Here is a 24374-nt window from a genome sequence, read left to right on the forward strand (position 1 = left end):
CCAGAGAGACCTATAGGGCCACATAAATCAGCTCAGCCCACATCTTGTTGGTCGCCAGAGATGTGAGGCTAGTAATTGTCCCATCATCAAACATATTGGGGTTGTCTGGCTTGGCTGTTGAGGCTTGCTTTGACATCTGTGATGGGGCCACACCCTCCATTGCTGCCTGGGATGCCACAGGCACACCATATTCATACCCAACAATATAAAAAGCTTGTTTCCATCCTGTCCCTGCCTAATGACAGGGCTGGGCCAAACTTTATACAAATTGCTATCAAATTAAATGGGCTAGAAATCCAGTCTTTCCTATTTTGAAATGACTTGCCAAGCAGACTTTTTGTTGTTGTTAATTAAATAGCACTGTTCTGCTTCTATTTTAACACAACTTTCACTTCCTTCTTTCTTTTCCTTTTTTTTTTTAATGAGAGAGAACAACTCAGTGAGAATCTTGTTGGGCAAGGTAGAAGGAACAAGATGATATTTTACAAATGAGTGGTTTAAACATTTACAGACATATAAAAATATTCAGGGTGCAGCCAGAATCATTCAAGTAATTCTAGTTCTTGTACTTTGAAACAAGGGGTAGATTTTCAAGGATAAAGGCAAACATGTAAAGAATTATTTTATAGATGAACTGGAAAGTTGTGTGGATGGTTGTGGTAAGCTGGAACTCAAATTGAATCAGTATGTAATCAAGTTTATGTTTGCTTATGTAGCGATTTTATATCTGACTCGTCACTGTTGGAAACAGGATACAGGATTAGCTGAACTGGTTTTATCCTGCATGGCTCTTCTTAGGATCTTACTATATAGTAAGAAAACTATTGTGAAATAATGATTCCATGACCAATGAATAGAGGAGACTAACCAATAAAGAGAATATATATATATATATATATTAGGTAATATGTCCTAAGACCTGTCCTGCAAGGACCAATAACAGAGTTTAAAAGGTTATAGTATTTATAGTTCAAAGGCAAGCATGAACACAGTTCATCCATTTCATTGGCTACACGTATGTTACTACCTTATTGTATATGGCAAAGCCCTACATTGTTGCACATATACATAGGCTAAACAGCCATTAGGAAGATAACATGTTATTTTAAGAACACTGAATAGCCATTTCCCCATTCTGAAGCTGCCTGGACATACGTACAGAATTTGACATAGTTGTGTTCTTGTATGTGGTTTGCTAATCCAGAGATAATGTGGAGGGCCTTCATTTGTCACAGCTGATTTCTACAAAGCATCATGCTGGGCTCACATAGAATGGTTGGCAAATACCACCTGCATATTTGCGAAGAGCACCCAAAGCAGAGGATGGAGGGGACTGAAATTGTGCTGATCAGGAACATGATAATGAAAACTCTCCTGATGTATGAGCAGTGTGTTAGCAGTGCTTCACCAAACAGTGCCTCTCCCAGAAAAAGCTGAGAGACAAGACTGGCTTTGGGTGGGGGATCTGCTTGTCCCACTGCCCCAGCAGAATGCTGTTCCAGAAGTCATGCCCCCGGAAGAGAAGGGAAAGCTTTTGTTTCAACTCCGAAGCCCACCCCAGCTTCTTTAAGTCCTCCCTTGAGTGCCTCACATCTTTGGGATCTCTGGAAAAGTCAGGAGCAGCCCCACAATACTGAGGTGGTGGCTGGGGGGAGTTGGCTATTGACCCTTGGACTGGTAGGAAATGTCTTACATTGGCTATTATATTGTTTTCTTGCTGATACTGGTTTATACTATAATTCGTTTTTATTTACCTGTACTGACTTGGTTATAAGCACACACCAAATGAAATTATTGGTACTATCACTACTACTACACCTTATGTAGGTGCTTCAGCGCTCCTTCAGTTAGCCTACCACCTGGATCTATCAGGGCTAGGATTGTAATGTGCACAGTGTTGTCTCTTTTGGAACTAAGCAACCTTGCTAGCTAGAGCTGGCAAGGTGGGCAGGTCTGGGCCCTCCACTCCTTATCGAACAAAATGAAGAAAAAACTACAGGAAAAGGGACTTACTCTAGCCACTGATGTGCCCTCTGGGAATGCCCCAGAAGCTCCTTGGAAGGCTGGTGCTAGATTTAGTATCTGGAACTGCCTGTTACAAATGGAGTATCTTTGCCACTTTGTTTAGTAGTCCTGAGTCAAGCCCTCAACTTAGAGGTAGATAGGTGATCTTCCTCCACCCTCTTCCCTTTTGGATTCAGCTACGGCTGCCTGACCAAGGAAGCATCTGAAACACCTCTTTGGACCCTTGAGGGAGTGTGAGATCTTCCTCCTTGCTTGGGAGGGGCAAGAGGGGCAATGCTTGATTCATCAATCCATTTTACAGTGACTGGGTGGGTTCTGCTGTGGCCAGACATTGCCTTCCCCTTTCAAACTCCCTCATGGAGGAAAGTCTTTTCTCTTCTTCCTGGCCCTCTTGTGTTGTGAAACGGAAGGGGGTACAAGGCAGGATATGCAAAGGACATTCCCTAAAGTGGAAGACTCCATTTCCTTTTAGTTTCCCAGGTCCTAGGACTGCCTCTGCTGCCATATTGCTGGCCAGGAATTGGCCAACGAGCAGGATCACCCTCAGCTTGAAGGTGGGGTGAGGGTAGAGGTAGGATGGGAAGGAACATTCCTACTGCTGAGTTCCTCTGTATCACGGAGGTGCACTGTGATGTCTCCTTCCATGAAAATAAAGGAGCCAGAATATGGGGTAGTTGTGCTAAGGCGTAGGAATAGGATTGCGGGGGGGGGGGGGGGGGCTAGGATTAAGCCCACCCTTAGCCACTGAAAATCACTGGATGATTTTGGGCCAGTCATTCTGTCTCAGCCAACTAGCCTCACAGAGATGAAGGGAGATCTTCAGTTAAATCTTCACTGTTGGGCAGATGAATGATTTGGACCCGTGGGCACTGATTGGAGTCCATGTTCTGGGCCCCATAGAAGGAAAGACCAATGTGCCAGTTGCTGCAATATAATTTGGAAAAAAATCCAGAACAAGCATGTTGCTGCAGAGAATAGCTTCAGTCATCTGCAACTGCCACCTGAATTTGCTAGAGTGCTAGAGTCCTAGGGACCTAGCCACAATTTAATTTCTGGGCACCATAACAAAGACAGTTATTGAATGCAGTGTTGTACATCCTACTCATTGATTCCCCTTAGAAATAAATCCCATTGAATACAGTAGGAATTATTCCCAAATGATAATTGCAGTGGTTTTATGTACACACCCATGGAAACAAGATGCTTGCATTAGTTATAGTTAAATACTCGCTGAAAAAGCAGATATTACTACAAAGGCAATCATGGGATCAGCTACATGTATTTATAAACAATTAATGTTTCATTTAACCATAACATACAGTAGTACAAAGAGGTTCTGTACAATATAAATGGTTTCTGATTGTTCATTTATTTATCAAACTGATATGCTGTCTAACTGTAATCAACTCATAGTGGCTTACAAAGAAGCCCATTATGATATCAGCAGATCAGTATCAACAAGGCTATAATCAATAAAAAAAACAATACTAATCAATCAGTAAATGAACAAATAAAATCCAGCTCCAGTTGATGATAAATCAATCCCCAAGGGCCCTCCAGAAGAACACAGCCTTGCAGATGATACAAAGCTAGGAGGGTGGCCAATACTTGGGGGGAGAGGGGAAACATTAAAAAAGGCTAGCTGTTCCAGGGAATGGGAGCATGTTTTCTGGCTCCCACCCTCCTTACTTCACGAAATGAGAGGTACATCTACAGAATCCCTCCTTAATACGTATTTACATAAGAGGGTGGTGGGTTTTTTTTGTCAGCATTTCTCTTTCCTTTGTTTTATATGTATTGGTTCCTTTCCTTTCCTGTCCTGTCCTGTCCTGTCCTGTCCTGTCTCTTCTGTTTACTCTGCACCAATTACCTTTCTCCAAGTTATCTTACTTTACTGCTCCACCATCCTTACAAGGAAATATCCACATAATTCTTTATTTGGTTTAGTTGAGTATGAATAATCTAGCATTTCATCACATATGATGCAAACACATAAAGAAACTTCGCCAAAAAAAAAAAAAATCAGCATGAATATTCTGCAGGCAGACTCCTCTAATTGCTCAGCTGAAGTTTGGTGGCCAGATTGCTAAAATTTAAGCCCTGAGCCAAATTTTCACTTGGAGAAAAAAAATGGGTAAAAAAAAAAAGTGTGCAGGCAGCTTCTGCAAATGGGATCCCCCCCCCCTTTTTTTCTCCAGAAACGTATACAGTTATTCTTTACACTAGGGAGAGCTACCACTGTTTAACAGTTTTTGAAGACTGAGTTTGTCAGATTTTGAAAAGGAAAAAAACAATGCTAGGGCTACCCATCCAGAATTTTAGCTGAGCCGGTGGGTGGCTCCACATCTAAAGGAGGCAAGTAAGTAAGTTGGAACTGTGGCTCCCAACAGATACGTATTCCGGTTTATTTGCCTCTCCTATATCATCCCAATGAAATAATCTCAGGTGGTCACTGACAAGTTCCTTTGCCATCCAACGTTCTCCATCCAATTTCAAATGTTGGCTACAAAGCAGGGTGATGCATGGAACCCAACCTCGCCCGTCAAACTTTGGTGGATTTGAATGATATGGACAAGTGGAAGTAAAGAATGGGAAGTGGGAAGTTGCCAGTTATTATTCCTGAATATGGAGGATTGATCCAGTCGGCACACTCAGCCATGCTCACAGAGGACAATGTCTTCCATATAGCCCATTAAGTCACTGTCTTCCCTGAATTTGGTTAAAGATGTGCCAACTAAATCCATCCTCCATAGCCAACCGAAAGGACTACCATTAAGCTTTGAAGTCTATGACCCAGTAAACTGAGAGTATGTGAGGAACCCTAAAATAGTGAAATAATATTTGGGATTATATTTTAACTGATTCTTTTTACAGCCTTGCATGACGAGCATCATTTGATGCATTTGATTGATAAGGAACCACTCTCAGCAAGTCCCAACTGGAAGAAAGTCAGTTTATGGAGCATTTTCTCACAAATATATAACTAAAGAAAATGATACACCAAGAGCCTTTCCTCACTAGGGATCCTTAGCATAAGTCAGCCTTGTTATATTAGAAGAACAGCCTGCCAGGATAGCAACATGCCACCCTGAGTGATTGTTATGTCTGGCTAACAAATTGGTGGTAGGACAAATATTTCGATGGCACCAATCAGCTGGTGAATAGTCAGCGACAGGCATTTCTCACCTACCCTCCTAAAATACAGGAACCTCCCAGAGGAATCTACCAAAGATGGATCAAGTCTGGTCTAGACTGGCCCCATGCGCACGTCCCCCCAAAAGAGGTGGTGGTGGCAGAACTGCAAAAAACTACACACCATGGCTTTGTGGGGGCTGGAGCAGAAAAAGCAGATCCTTTTGCAGTGTAAGACTTTAAAGCTTGGCCGATGCTCTGTGAATCTGGGCCGCTGCCAAGGTATTTGGGGGTTGAGGTAAAGAGCAAAGCATGATCCAAGCGCTAGAAGTTAGGACAGCACGGGAACGAAGGAAGGAAATAATGAGGGCCAAAAGGCACAGGGGTGCATCTGGGGGCGATGCAAATGGTTAAAGCGGTGCAGAATGCTGGGCTAATCGCTGGTTAATAAAATAATCGCCTTGCTGGTTTGAGGGGGACGCAGCTCTCCACACGCTCCGACTCGGAGCTTTCAAATTCGCTAAAGAGTTAAACCCCGACGAGAGAGAGGGCGTGCAATGGATTCTTCCTCGCGCCTCGCTTGGGGAGCTGAAAAAATGGCTCACTGTCGCGCTCTCCGTCCGTCCCTCGGGCCCGGTCCACTACAGAAGGGGGCAAAAGCAGCCAGTCCCCGGATTCGGAATCGCATCCCTCCACGCGCCTTCTCCATCCTAAGCCCCGCCCCGCCCCGCCTTCGCCCTTCTTGCCATGGGGCCAATCGTGGAAGGCCTCGCGGGGTTCCAGCCAATGGGCGCACGCGGGGGCCGGCCGCGTGCGCTGGAGCGGCTTGAATTTGGCGTGCAGGCTTCGCGGCTGAGCAGGTGGCCGGCTGCGCAGGTGAGTGCGGCGGGGCGGGGTCTGCCCTCCAGAGCCCGGCGGGGGAGTCGTGGTCGCCTCTTGCGTTTGCGTCCTGGCGGGGTCTGCGATGGGCGGCGATGTCCTGGAGCAGCGCAGACCCTTTCGTGTGTTCCCCGTGCTCCATTTCTGTCTTTTAGCTCCGTCCCCCCCCCCCCCCGCTTTCTCCCTCTTTCCCTTCCAGACTTTTTATTCAGGACAGGTCGAAGAGGAGTCAGTCCCCTTCTTCCCCAATTTCCCCTCTCACTGTTCCTCGTGTAAGTGGGCAGAGGGAGCCTCTCCCAGCATCTCTGGCTTTGGGACTTGAGACCTGGGATTATTTGCCTCTTCCACCACTTCTGGGGACCCCCCCCCCCTGCTTTTAGCATCATCCGTCTCCTGGTAAAAGAGAGAGAGTGTGCAAAAGATAGGGGATATCTTATCTTAACTTACCCAACCTGGGGCCTGATGGAGTACAACTCCCATAATCGGATGTTGCAGGGTTGATAGAGATGTCTGGAGCTCAATCTTTACATTTTAGAAATAACCTTTTCCTGTCTGGGTCTGGATCATCTGCTCCATAGCAGTGTTTCTTAACCTTGGCCACTGGAAGATGTGTGGACTTCAACTCCCAGAGTTCTCAAGCCAGCATGGCTGGCTGGGGAATTTTGGGAATTGAAGTCCACACATCTTAAAGTGGCCAAGGTTGAGAAGCACTGCTCTATAGGATCATCTTCCAAGGAAGGAGAACCCATCATCCTGTTCAGGCTGTGCTGCTCCTTCTTGGGGAGGGCTCTTTCTCTTCCTCTCCTTTCACCCCCACTTCCATCTTGAATCATCTCCAAAAGATCTCCAGGTGGGTTCTCTTAGTGCCTCTGATCCTTTCTTTTTTTAATATAATTTTTATTAAAATGTTTTAACAGTAATAATAAGAACTAATACAAACTAAAATAGAGCAGAAAAAACGAAAAAGAGATAAATAACAGGAAACGCTAAAAGTGCAATAAGAAAAAAAAAGAGAGCGAGAAAGATATATAGAAAGATATGAAGGTATAAATAAGCGGCTTCCAATGTTCTTCACAGCAGTTATAAGTACAATTATATTTTAACTTCTCTCTCTAAAGTTATATCTACTCCCTTCTTTCTTTGTTTTAAATTTTGTATATAAATTTCTTTGATCTGAACTAAAAGCCAAAAATGAACTGAGACCCCAGACTTAAAAAAAAAGACAACTAATGTCTGTGCCTAAAAGCAGTTACAGAACTCAAAACAAAGTGTCGACACAATTTTAAAAGAAGAATTCATGGCTTTCAGGGTGGCTCAAAATGGATAATAACAAAAGAATCAGTAGTATATTCTGGAAGTATGAAGGGAAAATTTATTCTTTTAAAACCTGAATGAAGATATTGGGATAATCTCAGTGGAAAAAATACAAGGCCCAACTACACTTCCAGTTTGAGCTCTCAGATAACGCTGCTCCCAGCCTTGTGGTTCATCATCCAAATACCCTCATTCTTCTCTTTCATCCACTATTTCTGAATAAAGAGAGTTGGCTAGTTCCAAAGTTAAAGTTAGTGATTATTGCTGCTTGCTCAGATGTCTATTTAGCACAAACAGGGCAAAGGTTGCAATCATTACATATTTTATATATATATTTGTGTGTGTGTGTGTATGTATGTGTGTGTGTGTGTATAATACACTGTTGCAGTGTGGCAAGAAGGTAAAAACAACCATGTTTCCTGGGGAAAAAAAATGTGTTATAACTGAGTGGATTTCTGCTTCTGGATTTCCACCCTGCAGTGTTCCAGGAAATGAAGAATAGAGAAGTAATATTCTTTGACTGCCATTCCATTTGGGCAGGCAAAAGTATTGCTGTAGACATTTCCTGGGAAACACTGGGGGTGTTATATCTGACGGCTCCTGCGTTGCCAACTGCTGCACTGGAAAAGCCTATGTCAGATATCCAAGTGCTCTTTAATGAAGCTGAAATGGAAACCAGAACCTCTGTATTTTGGGGGCTGAACTGGCATCTCTGAGTGGTATATTCACATCTTCAGTGATGGGAACTGGTTGTCTGTCTAGTTGCCGTCTTTGAGGGGTGATGGAGAGGAACTCATTTTAGTACTGCTTTCGCAGCCTTCTGTATGGGGCACAGAGACCAAGTCAATTAGTGGGGCAGCTGCCTTGTGCCCTCTGGTTAAAGTCTGCATAAGATCCTCAAATCTCTTTCACAAATCTTCCTGTTCACAACTTGGCAAGGCTCCAAAGGTATTAATTAATTCTGCCTCCAGCAATCTGTTCTCCTCTCGCTGCCTGAAATTGCTATCTACATAGGCTTTTCCCAAGGACCGGGCTGGTTTGTTACCTTTGCAACTGATAGCAACAGCAGCATTCATTCCTTGATTCTCATTTCAAGTCCTGGCAGCATCTTGATGTAGTGACTCAAAAAGCAGGGAGAAAAAAATCGCCTTGGAAATATTAGGAAAGTGGTCAGGACGGGCTTCATTCTAAAAAGCAGACTTGGAATTGTAGACTGCTTGAATGTCAGTAGGATTTGCTTACAGCCCATCTTACTAGGAAGCCACCCCACCAAATGTAAGTCAACTGCATAGTAATGACATTGAAGTAACTGACTTAGGGAATAATGTATTGCTTTCTTTGAACCCCACCGTCTCCTGTTGAGTCTATTAAGGGTGATTTGTAGGTAAATCTGATTAGTTTGCAACATACAGTTGTTTTGATTTTGATTTTCAACCCTTCCGTGTCTCAAAAGTTGAAGGGCAAGTTTTTTGGGAGGGTTGTTCCCTTTCCTTAGTAGATTCAGCTACAGAGTCTTTACTTTGGGTTACAACAGCTTAATTGTTTTTGGACTCAGAGCTTTCTGCTTCAGCAATTTGAGTTAATCTATTGTAAAAGGACCGAGTAAATACATCAAGGGACTCTTTCAGTGGATCCACTTTCACTTTTATTTCTGTTCAATAATCAGAACTTGATAGAACAGTCTGCGTCATCAGTAAACTTTGCCTTGACACAAGATCTGTAGTCTCATTTTTAGAGATCTCTTCCTGACAACGGTTTGTAGTAAATGCTGCACCCAAACATGCTGCAGCTGATTCAGAAGAGGAAACTGTGATGTCTCAGGGGCCCAGGGAATTTGGTTCCCTGCTCTTTTAAGTGGACTTTCATCTTGTAAGTCCCAATTCAACACCTCCTATCTATTTGGAGTGTAACCAGGGCTTGGATTATTAATAATGCTAATGATGATGCTGTCATTACTTACATTATCTTCTTCAATCAGCTTCTTTTTAAATTCTGTAAGGTCATCTATTTTTTGTTGCTCGGGTGGTTTAAGCCAGTGACGGTGAACCTTTTGGGCTTGGCGGGTCAAAAATTTGGAAAATGCCTAACTTGATTCTGCTGACATGTCACCCCCCTCGAACAAAAGAGAAACAATTCTTTACATATTCATTTATTAAAAAAAAATACAGTCCAATCGTGTGTGGTGCTATGTATTATATAAAGAAATGTCAAACCATTACAAAAATTAAATCTGAGTATAACAAACTCAGTTTCTTTGGTAACTCAAACAGGGAGAATAGTTGTTGTTGGGTGTTAGGGAATTCTGGCGTGTCACCCAAAATATGGTGTGTCAACTTTGACACGTGTGTCATAGGTTCACCATCACAGGTTTAACAATGTCTGCATGCCAGAATTCATTCTTTGTCATTTCTTCCTCTTTCCAATGCTGTAATCCAGGGTTCCTCAACCTTGGCAACTTTAAGATGGGTGGACTTCAACTCCCAGAATTCCCCAGCCAGCAAGCCTGGCTGGGGAATTCTGGGAACTGAAGTCCACCCATCTGAAAGTTGCCAAGGTTGAGAAACACTGATCTATCCTGTGCCTCTGATTTTGGGCTCTGCTGTTTGCAAAGACAGCTACTGGGTTCCGCTGACCCATTGTTGTAGACAAGGGCCAGTGTCTGGCTATGCAGGTTGATAGATCAGTGTTTCTCAACCTTGGCAACTTTCAGATGGGTGGACTTCAGCTTCCAGAATTCTCCAGCCAGGCTTGCTTGTTTACCCACAAGGAACTCAGGAATCTTCATAGAAGAAGCTTTTTCTTGGTGATCTAGTGGGAGATGCATCCAGAACCTGAGGGTCCATGTGGGTGGGTTTAACATTGGCTATCAGCCTACTGAGGTACACATATGTTCAAATTATACAGAAGTGGATTCGTGTGCATTCAAAAGCAGTGCTAATTTGCTTGTCCTGCACAGATGTCCTGAAGCTGATTTTACTCCTGCTTCTTCTGGGGAATTGTGATAATACAGACAGCAATATTCTTAGAACAATTACCTAAATATTATACCCGGAACTTAGTTTATTTGGCATTAAAAAAGGGTGGAGAAAATACTGTACATGAATAAGTTCTGATTCTGCCAAGTGAAACAAAATTGTGTAAACTGGGCAAAGTAAACATATGGGTCTCTACTTAACCTACCTTTGTTTTACTCTGCTTCTGCTGAAAAGACAGAGACAGTTTTAAGGCCCCCATTATTACTAGAAAAAAAAAATGCTCCTCCTTTTGGCTTCTAAGAATATACAAGATTAATCACTGCATTCCAGCAACAGAGCTTCTCACAGAGTGATGTTTCTTTTGAGACTGGATGCTGGGGTATTTCTAGTTCAGATGATTATACTTTAAAACTATCTTTAGTCATTAAGAGTAAAACCTGTTTATTTTTTTTAAAAGTGAAAGATGGAAGACCCTTCAAATGCTGACACCAGCAAAAACTAGTGTAGTTGTGCAACAGTAGAATATATACAGCTCTACACCCCTCTCCTTGCTCCCCAAAATGCTTAGCATATTATGCCTTCTTCTGAGAATGCCATCTTATGGAACTGGATATATTTAAAGCAGAGTTCTCCAAAGTGGTCAATATCAATGTTTGGTATCGATGAACAATCTGAAACTTCGTGCTGCGGCTGATGAGCTAAAGAGTTTGGGGACCCCTGGTTTAAAGGAATACTTGTTAGCCATTTAGCCCTACTCAAAGCAACCCCAGTTCTGTTGGCATTTCCTTCTGCACTGCATTCCAGCAACAGAGCTTCTCACAGAGTGATGTTTCTTTTGAGACTGGATGCTGGGGTATTTCTAGTTCAGATCTCCATGCCTGCTATTTGTCCTGGATGAAAAACTTTCCATGGTACAAGTAAAAGCTTTTCTGTAAATGGAAGTTGCAGTACACAAAGTTCCCAACCTGATTCAGCTGCAGAGGACAATAAGTCCTTTAACCTGACTGCCCATTTCCCCCCTCCTAATTATCTTATCAGTACTAATTAGGAGAAGGATAATATGTACAGTTTAGCCCTTACTGTCCCCAATGCAGGGAAGAACCTGCAAGGGTCTTACCATGAGCACCAAGTCTGGTGTCCTGCTACCTGAAGGTTGATGTGGACCAACTGCTTACTGAAAGGCTGGAAATCTAATTCACCTTGTAGGTTATATCTGTATTGGTAATTCAACCCTAACCTTAACCCCCAAACCAAACATTGTATTGTCTTGCTGGCTTTGGTGTTTCTGACATGAAAGCATTCTCAAGATTTAAGCACTTGGGCCAAGGTTGCATCTTAGATTCATTTGGGACATATTGGGACTAAAAATGGTGTGTTTATGTTATGTTTAAATTAAAATTAAATGGGGTGGGGGGTGGGAGCAAGTGAGGAAGAAAAAGCAGTATTATATTATTAATTTAGTAAGCCCCGCCTTTGGTTGAAAGAACCTAACTCTCCCTGCAGATTTTATTCTCACTGTCCTGTGAGATAGTTCAAGCTGTGTTGGTGATTGCCCCAAGCTCACCCAGAAAACTTTCTTTCCAATGAGGGGTTTGTTTGAACTCCAGTCCTAATCCAATCCTGGGGATATTTCCATATGTTTGCCTTTCAACAGAAAAAGGTAAGTGAAAAGCAATAGAGGGTTTCTGCAAATAAACAAGACAGATCTACAGTGACAAATTCATGGGATATGTCAGGTAGCTAGAAATCCACAAGATTACTTGTGATTGTAAAAGTAGAGGTGGTGTCAGATGGGCTTCTTATTCAAGATTTATGCAACTTCCTCTCATGTATCTTTGGGTCCCAGCAGATCAGCAGCAGGGAAGATATCTACTTGGTTCCTGGTTAGAGCGTTGGCCCTCAGTCCATCAGCTACCTTGAAAGGAAGGTGAAAAAGTCAGGTTCCAAAGGGGAGGAATTGTGCCAGATCTTAGAAGGAAAACTAGTCAGTGTATGTTGGGGGATGTAGGATATATGCAATTGCGCATGACATCATCAAATGCATGAAAGAGTTCTCCATTCCCAATATCAGAACCCAGACTCATCTGGGTTAAATGCATTGAGATTCATGACTGATAAAATGAAGTGTTTCTTTACACCTTGGAAAGGTGTCATGGCTTTGAAAAAGGTCTAGGTAGGTTCATCAACAGTAGGGCTATTCATATCTTCTAGTCTTGGTGGGAATCAACTCCATGGAAGATACCATATCTTAAATACTAGTTGTGCTGAAACAACAATGGAAGATAGCCATCATTCATGTTTTGCTTGAAAATGTCCATAATGTATCTGGTTGGCTACAGTGTGACAGTGAAAGCTGGACAAAATTGGTCTGATCCAGCAGAGCTGTTCTTGTGAGAACAGAATATTCATACCTGTAAATATTCATCTTAAACTAGTCATACATCTTCTTTCTAATTCCATCTCACTATTTTGTGCATGGAGTAATTAGGGGGGCTGCCTCCCCCCAAAGAAGTCATTCATCACCCCTACAGAGATCTGAGTATAAGGATCTTATACACCAAGAAAGACTGTGGATGCTTCATGGGAACAAGCTGTATTTGCTAGGCAGGAAAGAAGCAGCAATGCTGATTTAAAAAAAAAACTAAGAAAACCAAGATTGTCAGTCAACTGCCCTGTCCTTCGGTGTCTGTTAGTGACCTTTCCCCAGTTGGCCCTTCTTTCAGAAGCTGCTTTTGGGGAGATGTATCTTAGCAGGATTTCTAGCAGTTTGGTCTAGTAGTGAAGGCACCAGACTAGAAAACAGGAGACTGAGTTCTAGTCTCACCTTAAGGCATGACTTTGGGCCAGTCCCTCTCTCTCAGCCCAACCCACCTCACAGGGTTGTTGCTGTGGGGAAAATAGGAGGAGGAGGGAGTATTAGGTATGTTCACTGCCTTGAGTTATTTATAAAAATAAGAAAGGCGGGATAAAAAATCTAAAAAAAAAAAAAATTCCCAGCTTTCAGGAAAGACAGACCAAAGTCATTTTGCTGCCTGATGTAAATGCTTCTTACACCAGTCAGAAATTGACTGCACTGATTGTGAAATCTTATTTCAGTGCTGATTTCACTTTTTTTTGATAATCATTTTATTAAAAATTATTTTATACAGATAAAACTAATACAAACTACAAAAAATAAAAAAATAAAAAATAAAAATAAAAAAATAAAGTACAGAAAAAGAAGAAAAAAGAAAAGAAAAGAAAGTAACCTCCCCCTTCATCCCAGCAAGTATACATAGCTTTAACAACTTATCACCATCTCTTAAAATACAACAAACCATCTCTTTATCCCGTATCCCACCCCATTCTCTATAAACAGATCTTTAAAGCTGCATTACTCCACCCTAATCAGCAAAAGTCCATTAAGGGTTATCAGAAAGAACAACGTATCTATTACAGACTAAATCTAATAAACCCATGTTCAGTGCTGATTTCAGATAGCATTCGGTACTATCCTTGAGGCAATAGAGGTGAGTGTGGTTGTTGGTTTTTGTGTCTTCCCGTCAGTGTTGACTCCTGGTGACTGGCTGGACAAGTCCCTGCAGTTTCCTTGGCAACATTTTCAGAAGTTGCCCTTGCCTGCATCCTGGGGCTGAGAGAGAGCGAGTGGCCCAAGGTCACCCAGCTGGCTTCCATGCCTAAGGAGGACTAGAACTCGCGGTCTCCTGGTTTCCGGCCTGGTGCCTTTAACCACTACGCCAAAGTAGTTTAGGGGGCCCAAAACAGCTTGTGTAGCACATCTGAGGGACATTGCTGGAATGCTTGTGAGGAAAGGCAGGGTGGTGGTGGCTACCACAGCAATCACATCCCACGGCTTGGATAGCCTCGTCTTGTCCCCAGACCTCTGTGATTGGAATGGATTCCATTGGTGCTTGCTTTTCGACTCTCTCTGCTCTGCTTTTTCCAGTTGCTGTGTTAGTTGTTGGTCCTCTTCTGTTTCTAGAGGAGGCTGTAGTGCTATTTATTGACTATCCTACCGGTCACTGAGAAGCCAAAGTGGCGCACACAGTGCTCCCTCTTCCCATTTTTCCCCACAGTAACAACCCTGTGAGGTCACTTGGGCTGAGAGAGAGAGCAGCTGGCTCAAAGTCACGCACTGAGTGTTGGTGGCTGAGGGTAGACTGGGACCAGGGGTTCCCCATTCCTAGTCCAGCTTCTTAACCATTACACCACACTGCTCTCAGTTTACCAGCTGCCTGCTCCCAATTATGATCGTTTTCTGTCCTTCCAGCCTAGCTTCAGATGATGTCCTTCTCTCTCTCTCTCTCTCTCTCTCTCTTTCTTTCTTTCTTTCTCTCTCTCTCTCTCTCTTTCTCTCTCCCCCTCCCCTCCCCTCCCCTCTCCTCCCTTCCTCCCTCTTCCTTCTTCCTTCTTCCTTCCTTCCTTCTTCCATTATTCAAATGCGTATAGCTGCCCATCTCATATATGACTCTGGGTGGCTTACAAATAATTAAAACAAATATAAAAACAACAACAAAAGAACAATACAAAAAGAACAGTTTAAAAAACAAGAAAAAATATAAAAGCAAAGAAACAACAATATAAAAGCATATACATGTAATATTAAAAACCTTCATTAAAAATTCATAAAATTCATAGTCGAGGTAATGGAAGGTAAAGTTGGGGAATTAGACGGCCGTCTTCTGCAGTCTGTCGATCTGTGGTCTATAGCCCAGGACAGATGTCTTTTGTTGGCATTTGTTTCTTTAAGAGTTTGCTGCTCAGGTCCAGGGAGAACCTGGGGATGTCGCAGCCTGTAGAGATGCTAAAACTGAGCACATGTGGACCCACTCAGCCCTTTGCATGATGGATTTCTGGAATACCATATAACAGTCCACGCACATCCACATTGGACATGTGTGCACTTGCACCCGATTTGCTTGATGTCAGTGGTGATCGGAACAAGTTGGGCAAATTAATATAGGATTGCATACCTGTCCCTGGGATGTAACAGTAATGTTGGCAACCAACAGAGGCTCCTTCCTCTTAATTCTGCTTTCTTCCTACTACAGGCTATGTGACGCATCCTCACTTGCCGTCTGCCATCCCTGACAGCCAGATGGCATGGGGATATTGAGCTCCAAGAGTTCCTCCTTGGCTTTCCTCCTAGGCCTCATTTCTGGCTTTTTCAGCATCTTCTACCTTGTGCAGAACCTGACGGAAGAATCCCTGCGCCTTGGCATCCAGATGCCACATGGCTCCAAGGATCTTGAAAGGATGATTGCTAAATCAGCTCTTGTCAGTTCAGCATACCCACACTGGGCAGGTAAGAACTGAAGAGAAGGCCGGGTACCAGAGAACCCTTTTCCCCGTCCTGGTGCCTTCAAGACTGCCATAGCAGTAGTAATGGCTAAGAAGTAGAAGCTGTGTTCCAAGTATGAGGAGGACATCAGGTTGGGAAAGGTTTTTTGGAGAAATCTGAAAAGTGCCTGGTACATAGGTACATCCAGATAGGTCTGGATATGTACATTTTCCCCTAGACTGCTGGCATGCTTTTGCCTAAATAAATAGGAGAAAATGTTTGTAAAACATCCAATGTTTTTGTAGGATTGTGGTAGTGATCCATCTTGTGTGTTCATTGCTGGACTGTTTCACTTCAGATTAGTTGGTTGGGGTGGATTTTTTGGCCTATCACACTTAGCAAATTAAGTATCAAGTGGGAGTCCCAGTTTAATCTTTTGTCCGATTTTAAATGCTCCGTATAAAGAATTCATGATGGTCCAGTCAAAAGTGGTTACAGTCAAGCAGATTGTGCTGGCTGATGGAACATCATGGAGTGAATTATATTCTCCTACTGAGAAGTACAGTGTGTTTCTGGATCAGACAGTCCTGGCTGCAAGGAGAAATTGCTCCTTGCAGCTTATGCATCTGATATCTGCAATAAATAATAGCATTGTGCATATTGTTGTTCCCAAATAAAATCTGCTGCAAAACCATGGTCTAGGAACAAATTAAATTTGTAATCAATACCTGGTAAATACATATCTCAAGTTCTATAGCCAGGATGACCTGTTGTTGAAAAAAATGGTAACCCTTAGGTTCTCTCTTCCTCAGGCAAGGAAAGCAGTGTGGCAAATGAGCTGTATGACAAGGTGCGGATTCTGTGCTGGGTGATGACCGCCCCCCAAAACTTGGAGAAGAAGGCCTGCCACGTCAAGGCCACTTGGTCCCGTCATTGCAACATGGCCATTTTCATGAGTTCAGTGGAGGACAAAAACTTCCCCACTGTGGGACTGGGTACCAAGGAAGGCCGGGACCAGCTCTACTGGAAAACTATCCGGGCTTTCCATTATGTCCACAAGCATCACTTTGAGCAGGCCGACTGGTTCCTGAAGGCTGACGATGATACCTTTGTGGTGCTTGACAACCTCCGGTGGCTGCTCTCCAACTACACCCCCGACAGGCCCATCTATTTTGGGAAGCGCTTCCGGGTCTTTGGCAAGCAAGGCTACATGAGTGGGGGCGCGGGCTATGTCCTGAGCAAGGAGGCCCTGCGGCGCTTCATTGCCGGCTTTGACACCAAGGTCTGCAGCCACACGTCTTCAGTGGAGGACCTGGCTCTGGGCCAGTGCATGGAGAAGATGGGCGTGGAGGCTGGGGACTCCCGGGACACAAGGAAGAGGGAGACCTTCCACCCTTTTGTGCTTGAGCAGCAGCTGATGAGGAAGGTCTCAAAAAACTCCTGGTACTGGAACTATTGCTATTATCCTATTGTGGAGGTATGTGGCACCCTAAGCTTTCCCCTGAAAGGGGAAAGTAGTTTCCTTCAGGGTTTTCTGTCAAGAATTTTTCTCAGTGCTGCTCAGAAGTGCCTGAGATTGAATCTGGGATCTCTTGGTTGTGGATGGCTATTGCAGACCCTTTTGCCCACCCTAGATCCCCTATAAGTTAGCTGTACAACAGGGAATAGGAACCAGGGATATTGAAGTGCTACAATTCCCATCGTTTTGACCATAGACCACTCTGCTGAGACAAATGGGGTTAAATATTCAGCCATATTTCAAAGACCACAGATTCTCCAGTCCTGTTGGACAGCTTCACTGCTTACGTCTAAGTCAAGGGTTTAAATGTTTCGGGCATGTCCACAGGGTTTTCTTGCCAACAGTAGAAAAATAGCTTGCCACTACCTTCTTCCAGGTTGGTTTCTGGGGTTTCTTTTCCTGTGTGGGTTGCCTTGCCTCCCATCTGCAGAGCCCCACCTCTGTTGTGTAGTATTCTCTTCCATTCTTGGCTTCATCCCTCTTCTTTTAACCTCACCAGTGAGAGATACCCTACTAGGAGCTCATTCACATGTTGCCATTGGGAACACTAAACTACTGAGCCCTTCTACCACATCAAACTTATAACCCCTTAGGAGGATTTACCTTCAGAAATGGAGGGGAACTGAGTATTATTCTGGCCAGAATTCTGTCCCTCTACAATTGTCTGACCAAAGTTCCGTTTTTCTGTAATGTACATGTATGCCGCACGCTGTGATGGCCCATGTTTTTCCTCGCTCGCTTTCAATGTTTTGCTACCTACCTTTGGCAGACTCTGTCTTCTTTTGCTTTTTTAAGGGAAGTTACACATTCTTAAAAAGCATTGTTAGCATGCTAGGGTGGCTATTCCTCATGATCCACCTCGGCTGGGGTTGGCCTTACTATTAGGTAGTGTGAATTAGCAATGTCAGAAGGGTAAATGCTAAGGGACAAGGGGGAGTGAAAGGCACTGGCTATTGCCAGTATTAAGGAAAGATTCAGCTGTCAGCACAATCTGCTCCTGTTCTTAGAATGAATGAGTCAGGGAGGCATGTAAAGAGAGGAAAATGATCAAGCCATAAGACATTTTATGGCATTCAAATTGCCATCCAGATCTCCATATGTTAAATCAATGAGTGTTGTAGTGGACGCCTCAGCTCATGGATGGTCAATCTTCATCCTAACAACCCCAGCTCCTACACATCTTTATTCTGAGAGGGCAGTCTTGATGGACTTCAGTGGATTATACTTTCAGATACATAATTCTACAATTGCATCTCAAAGGATTGAACAGCCAATAATCCCCTTGGCCCTTCACAAATTGTAGCTGATTCATTTTGACACAACTTCTTCTGCTCATGTGTTGTTGCTGAGGATGCCAGGTATCAGGGAAACAGGTTTCTTGGCACAAGAAAAGTATTCTTTTCCCACTGGTGGAAACTTATACAATTTGGTAGCAGATCAAAGCAACTCTCTGTGCCAATTCTTAATGCATTTTGCTGATGCTTCTCCAGCTGTTGGCAGGTCTGTCGTGGATGGAACACGTTTCCTCTCTTTGTGTAGGGTGGCCAGATGAAACAGAAGGCTGGCTTTTGCACTTTTTGTACTTGCCCAGAAGAAGGATTTTCAGCAATTAGATCTCACCCTACAATTCTTTTCTCCTACAAAGGGATATGGGAAGGAGTAATGATCTTTTTCTTTTGCATTTGTTTCATTCCCAGCTGGTCTTTTTCAAGCTTTAGCTATGATGATACCTCTAAGGAGAAGTTGGTAGACTTAGGAGGGTTAATCACTTGATGGCATCCTGAGTGGAGGAATGGGGGTGGGGATACACTGGATGTGCAAAAGGATCACTGAGCCCATGTAAGTAGACAAATGTGAAAGGCACATGGATAAAACTGTCTGACCAAAGAACAATTTGAAGTGAGGAATTTGAGGGTAAAGATGCCAGAAATATGTTTAGCCTTAGTAGAGGAATTGGGATTCAGTGACCCTAGAGAATTAAGTGATTAATTGGAGATTAGCTGATGCTTGCTGTGAGCTGATATGGAAGAAAGCCAACTGGAATTGCTCTCTTTCAGGAAACGTTCAATTCCAGATTACTTATGACTCTGCACGTATGTGTGTGGGTTTTTTAATGCTTTTGTAATATCAGAGCAGGGAACTTGTGGTTCTGCAACATCTCACGGACCACTGCCCCTAGCTGCCCAAACCAGCGAGGCTGATCATCAAGGCTGTTCAGTGTTGTGGTTCAGCCACATCTGGTGAAGCTACAAGTTCCTCACTCTTACCTATGTTCTTCTTGACATAATAGTTTCTTGGGATTTTTTTAACAAGTAGAATCAAGAGCCTGCCAAACCTCCCAGCAGTGGCCCATCCTACCTCAGATCACAGAAATGTCATGGGATCTCAGCTATCTCTTGTGAGCTCTTTCAAGAACTTGTAGGACATTGCTGAAATCATTCATGGAGGAATGTCAAAGTAGTCCTGAAATGGATTGGCCATAATTTCTCAGTGGCATTGTTACTGGATTCATATTTTGTTTTTCCATTTATGCCTGATCATTTGAGAATCAACCACATTCATATAAACAGGTCTCCTACCGTAAAGATTCAGGGAATAGAGATTTGGGATATTAGAGTGGCTTCTATATCCCAATGTATTGGGATTCTTAAATTCCAAAATTTCCAGTGAACAAGACCAATAGTGAAAGCTGGGCTAGATACCATCTCACCACTTAGCCCAAGACTCTTTTATACAAATGAAATAATGAATCTGTAAAATGTGTTGCAGCAAGCTCTTAGGGTGGCATGTTGCAACCAAGCATTCAGCTTTCTGTGCTAGCAGAAAGCATTTTCAGCTACTATCTATACAGTAACTCTACAGTAGGCTGTGGATATTATTATTGTTTTGTATTTGTACCATTACTGGGACATCTGCGTGGTCACTGCCAATAAGAAAAATATTTCACAAATCATGGGCTGATCAGTCACGGTAATTCTTATGCATTTAATAGGCTTCATTAATGATGGAGGTTTTCATACTGTAGGTTATGATGGTCCCATGAAAATGTGGCTCTCCAAAAGAAGAGATGCAGCACTCTCTTTGCTCTTCCTAAATATTTAGGGCTGCATATTCTATACATCCATCTAAGATTAGTTAGCTCAGAATCAAGTGTCCTCAGAAATTAACTTCTCCGCACCCCCAAATTTGAACTTTTACAAAGGCAGAGGACAATTTCGAGGAGCTGTCCCTGAAATTTTAACTGTCAGTAGTGGGACTCAGCAGGATTTTCAGCTGTTAAAAGACAATGTCATAGTTACTGTTTATAGCCCCAACATTCAGAATGCTGTGTCTTGTACAATTAACTTGCACAGTCACAGGATTTTGTGGGCTACAGTATGTGGGCTATGCAGCCTTGGCTCTGCCACTATATTGCTACATTTTTAAGCCAGTGCCCCTATATTTGCCTTCCCCATCTGCTGTTTGGGTTGTTCCATCTGCTTTTCTGTTAAATAAACCACAAACTACAAAGTTAGGTATTTAAATATCACTGAAGAACAGTTATCAGCACACCTCATCATTGGTAGGCTTGCAAGGGCTGCTGGGAGTAGCAGTTCAGTGACATCTGAAGGTTCATACATTCCTCACCCCAGCTTACGGTGGCTATGGGTAGGTCTGCACTATAGCCTCAGCAATTAACCCCAGTTTTCCTATGTTCCTCAGGGACCTCAGTGCTGCTCTGACCTGGCCATTTCTTTCCACTACGTGAACTCAGACTTGATGTACACCCTGGAATACCTCACCTACCATCTGCGTGCCTATGGTTACCGCTACCGCTATCGTCCACCTTTGCCTGAGAATGCTGCTCACCTCCAGCCCCACCCACCCTCAGGGGAAGACCCTAGGAGGAGCAGCAACACCACCGTGCAGGCTAAGATGTAAGGACGGAGGCTTGGTGTGCAATTTTAGAGCAAACCAATCCAGCTGTTGGTGGTGAGGCTTGTTGACGCCTCAGTCCTGCTGGCCCGTGTGGTCTTTAGCACGTTTTAAAGTAAGGTGCCCTCATCCTAGAAAGGACTGGAATGAATATGCTCTGAGCTCAGATGAGTTTCTCATCCCCAAACCTCTGTATGTACACATGCACACTAGCCAAGTGAGAGAAGCCTTTTTTTTTGTTCCTATCAGGCCATGTGGAGAAAGCAGAATGTGGCCAAGCATGAGGGTACTTTGCCCCATTCCTTCTTTGCTCTTGTTTCTGATGCAAACCAGACAGTCCTGTGGCCTTGCACATGATGTGAGCCGGGTGAAAAAGCTGAGAGTTTGGCTTTAGAATGTGCTTTTTAGGTGATGGGGCAGGATTCTCTGGTCGTGGAGTGATGGGGAAGAAAGCTGTAAGGGTGCTTAGTAGGAACATCTTGGAGGGTGGAATAGTTTTATGTCTCCCCTGTCCAAATACGATGGTAGAGTGAGCAAGGGGTATCATACAATAGCCAGTGTTTGGCTATTGGAAAAAGGTGAGAATCCTGTCTGGACACTGGGTGACAGAAAAGTTCTAGAAATAGGGCATTAACACTACTGTGTCCCAGGAACGCGGCATCAGCAGTTTCAGCCCACCAAAGGCTCCATCTTATTATTATACAGTCCACGGATGGGTCCCTTCATGGTCCAAAGGGCATTACAGTGACAAGGATTAGTTTTGTTTAAAGGAAGATAATTGAGAGAAAGTGAGGAAGGAACTGGCAAGCCGCTTCTGAAAAATGCGGCCAAGAAGACTTCAGGGGGCAGTTGCCAGGAGTCAAAACTGACTTGAAGGGTCAAATTTTTTACTCCATCACTGCTGACCACCAAACAGCTGATCGGCGTGCAGGCACAGTCACCCAGCTCCATCCCCCCAGCTAGCCTCATGTCTTCGGCCCCCTTATTGCCTGCACTGGGCAACTGCCCCCAGGCACGCCACTGAAGTGAGTCCAACCTAACTCTGCATGAATCGGTATCCATGTGAATGAAGATTCTGCTGTGTGGTTCTCACAAAGGGAGAGACTGTTTATACCAAAACAGATAGTTCTGGAGACATGAGGACAAACAGATGCCAGGCCTTATGAGAATATTACTCATCCCTGATACTGTGCTCAATCTGCAAAGTTAAGGTTCTTTTCAGTTTTCTAACTGGGAAACATTTGATGCTTCCATCAAATGATAGTTTGCAGTGCTACTTTTGATAAATTGATCTGTGTTGTGGAAAATGTATGCATACTTTCAGAAGTCTTTGTCAGACAGAATGGAAAGTACCCACACTTCCAACTACATCCAAAACAAGGACTAGCCCAAAAGAATCTTCAGAGAAATGTAACAACTATTATCGCTAGCCATAATCTCCTATAAGGAGAGAAGACAAAGATGGTATTGACCAGTCCTTCCTGTGATGGGCTGGAAAGACCCATATAGACGTATGGAGACTCAGATCTGTCCAGCATCTGAGTCTCTTCAGGAAGTAGGTTAAAGCCTGAAGTTGGAGCAGGCAGCTAATGAAGCCATCCCCCCCACCCACAAATTGCCAAAGATGGGGCTATGAGTTTTGAATTCATCATGATAAACTGAGGTGGTGGCCAGAGTGTTAATGCTTAATACAGTGTGAAAATTTCTCAGGACTGATGGATTGTTCTTCTAATCCTTTTTAAAGTTTTCTGGCCATTAGTTGGGTTCTACTTAGAATGGTGTGGTGGTGGATTAAAGATATATTGTTCTATTGTTTTGAATAAGGCTGTGTTTCTTCTTTGTATTTGTTACAAATTATGGGTTGGAATTAAACTTAGCCATACTTGCATATTGAAATAAATGGAGACAGTCATATGTAACTAAAATCCAGTTTATTTCAGAGGGTCAACACTAAATTTGAATCTAACCTTCGGAGTGCAATCTTGAGAAAAAAATTAACTGTTTGAAACATATGAAGAACACTTCACTGTGTTTCCAGTAATCTAATAGATCTCAGTAATAAAAGCAAAACCAGGAACTGCCATGCACCATTAAGTTTCTGGGTGTTTCTGGCAGGATTTCTATAGCCTCGAGATTTCAATACTTTAAGTGCATTTTAACTCTCTCCAGACTTTGTTGTTCAAGCTGGAGAGTGCCATGTTGGCTATAGGGGGGAAGGTAAATCACGATGACCTTTGCCATGCATTTCAATGCTAGAAAAGTCCTATGATTGCCTATTGTCTTTTAGTAATACAACAATACTCTGTCTGTCATCACAGTCTGTGGTATATTTTATTCATCTAGGAATAGTTAAGTGTATAACTCACCTTACTTTGTTTTTCTTTAACAGAGGATAAGGAACCTTAGTTTAATGGGTTTATTTATTTAATTTATATGCCGCCCTTCTCCCCCAGAGGGCGACTCCGGGCGGCTCAATCCTAAATGGTTGTAAAAGTGATAAATTGCAGGGAGTTCAATTGACTCCTTCATAGTTCTTTCCATGTGAATGTTTAGATATTTCTTTATGATAAAACCCATTTTATCATACAGACTTAAAATTTTACTTACAGTCTTCACACATGGACAAAATAGGGTCATACCTATTGCTCTCATCCCCTTGCCATGTGAAATGTATGGTATGGGAGTTTGACTGACAAGGATTCAAGGGTAAAGTAGATGTTGTAAGTAGCAAAACATTTTAAGCAGAGACTGCAAGTATCGATTTCTAGCTAATCCTTTCAACAGTGGTCTTTAAACATATGCGTAAGTCCCTCAGACTGAAATCAACAGACCTTAAAACATACTTTACTTGGGCTAGAATTCACCCATTTTTAAAAAAGTCTTTATGAGCCAGGGTGCTTGCTTATGCTTTCATTCTTGACAGGTAAAAGAAAACGGCTTACAAGGATCAGGTGTATCTATGTGTTGCAGGGAATTTTTTCATTTCAAAATTTCAAAATAAGAATTATGTTTCTTTTCTTTTTCTTTTTAATAATTTTGGTGTTTTCAGATTTTCCTTGAAAATGTTATCCTAGGGAAGATAAACATTCAATCATGATTACATCAGAGGGCGAAAAGTAATACGGACCAAACAAATTTAAGGAAGATGATTTATTTGGAGGAGGGGGAGATGGCAAGGAAAGCAGAAAGAAAAGTTGGCCAATATCAGGGAAGGCTCAGAAAGAGGGACACAAAGGAAGGTGTGTAATTGTGTCAAGAGGTTTCACTTGTTTTAGAAACACTTTTACATGTGAAAGCCAAGGCATGCTTTCATTTCAAGAGAATGACACTTCAC

The 24374-nt window shown here is 43.0% G+C and overlaps 1 protein-coding gene across 1 annotated transcript; it reads left to right on the forward strand.

Moving 5' to 3' along the window:
- The first annotated feature begins 5963 nt into the window (after window positions 1–5963).
- Window positions 5964–23122, forward strand: LOC103063573 (glycoprotein-N-acetylgalactosamine 3-beta-galactosyltransferase 1-A-like). The gene is made up of 4 exons (XM_088137982.1): window positions 5964–6033; window positions 15377–15630; window positions 16419–17083; window positions 20828–23122. The coding sequence occupies exons 2-4, from the start codon at window positions 15429–15431 to the stop codon at window positions 21044–21046; spliced, it is 1086 nt and encodes a 361-aa protein (XP_087994108.1). The 5' UTR covers window positions 5964–6033; window positions 15377–15428; the 3' UTR covers window positions 21047–23122.
- Window positions 23123–24374: the final 1252 nt, after the last annotated feature.

This window comes from Python bivittatus, unplaced genomic scaffold (genome assembly GCF_059951505.1).
Source record: "Python bivittatus isolate LINGU-HERP-01145 unplaced genomic scaffold, Pbiv_v1 ctg000220_np1212, whole genome shotgun sequence".
NCBI lineage: Eukaryota > Metazoa > Chordata > Lepidosauria > Squamata > Pythonidae > Python > Python bivittatus.